The sequence below is a fragment of the Alligator sinensis genome, unplaced genomic scaffold (assembly GCF_000455745.1).
Source record: "Alligator sinensis unplaced genomic scaffold, ASM45574v1 scaffold1329_1, whole genome shotgun sequence".
NCBI lineage: Eukaryota > Metazoa > Chordata > Crocodylia > Alligatoridae > Alligator > Alligator sinensis.
The window spans coordinates 1,223,493-1,223,922 of NW_005842460.1; the positions used below are offsets into that span (position 1 = coordinate 1,223,493).

Consider the following 430-nt stretch of genomic DNA (forward strand, 5'->3'; position numbering starts at 1 on the left):
CCCGGAAGCCGGCGGCTCTGCTTGCCTGGGCAGACCTGGGGAGGAGGCGGCGGCGGCCCCCGGCTTCCCTCATCCCTCCGCTCTGAGCCTCTCGTCCATCATCTCTACATCATACAAAAGAGAGGGGTGGAAGGGCAGGAGGCCACACCTAGCCCTGGGGCTGCCAGCCCCCAGCAGCGCATTGGAAGTGGGTATATATCTCCAGGGGACTGCTGAGAGGTCGTCATCTGTAACGGGGATGCACCAGTCCACGGGCACGTTAGCATTTTAGAAACCTCCCACGATAGATTGAAATAGATGGTGACCCTAAGGTCAAACCCCAGCTCCAAGCAGGACCAGCCCCAACTAGACCATCCCAGCCAAGGCTTTGTCTAGCCAGGTCTTCAAAACCTCCAAGGCTGGAGACCCCACTGCCACTCTAGGTCATACC

General features: G+C 59.5%; 1 protein-coding gene across 1 annotated transcript in view; it reads right to left on the minus strand.

The window, feature by feature from the left end:
• The window catches only part of KANSL2 (KAT8 regulatory NSL complex subunit 2), a 14,753-nt gene extending 14,665 nt beyond the window's left edge, over positions 1 to 88 (minus strand). Inside the window, exon 1 of the mRNA XM_006030740.3 lies at positions 36 to 88. Within this exon, the coding sequence (XP_006030802.1) occupies positions 36 to 73 (38 nt within the window). The 5' untranslated portion in view covers positions 74 to 88. The remainder of the gene's footprint in view (positions 1 to 35) is intronic.
• Positions 89 to 430: the final 342 nt, after the last annotated feature.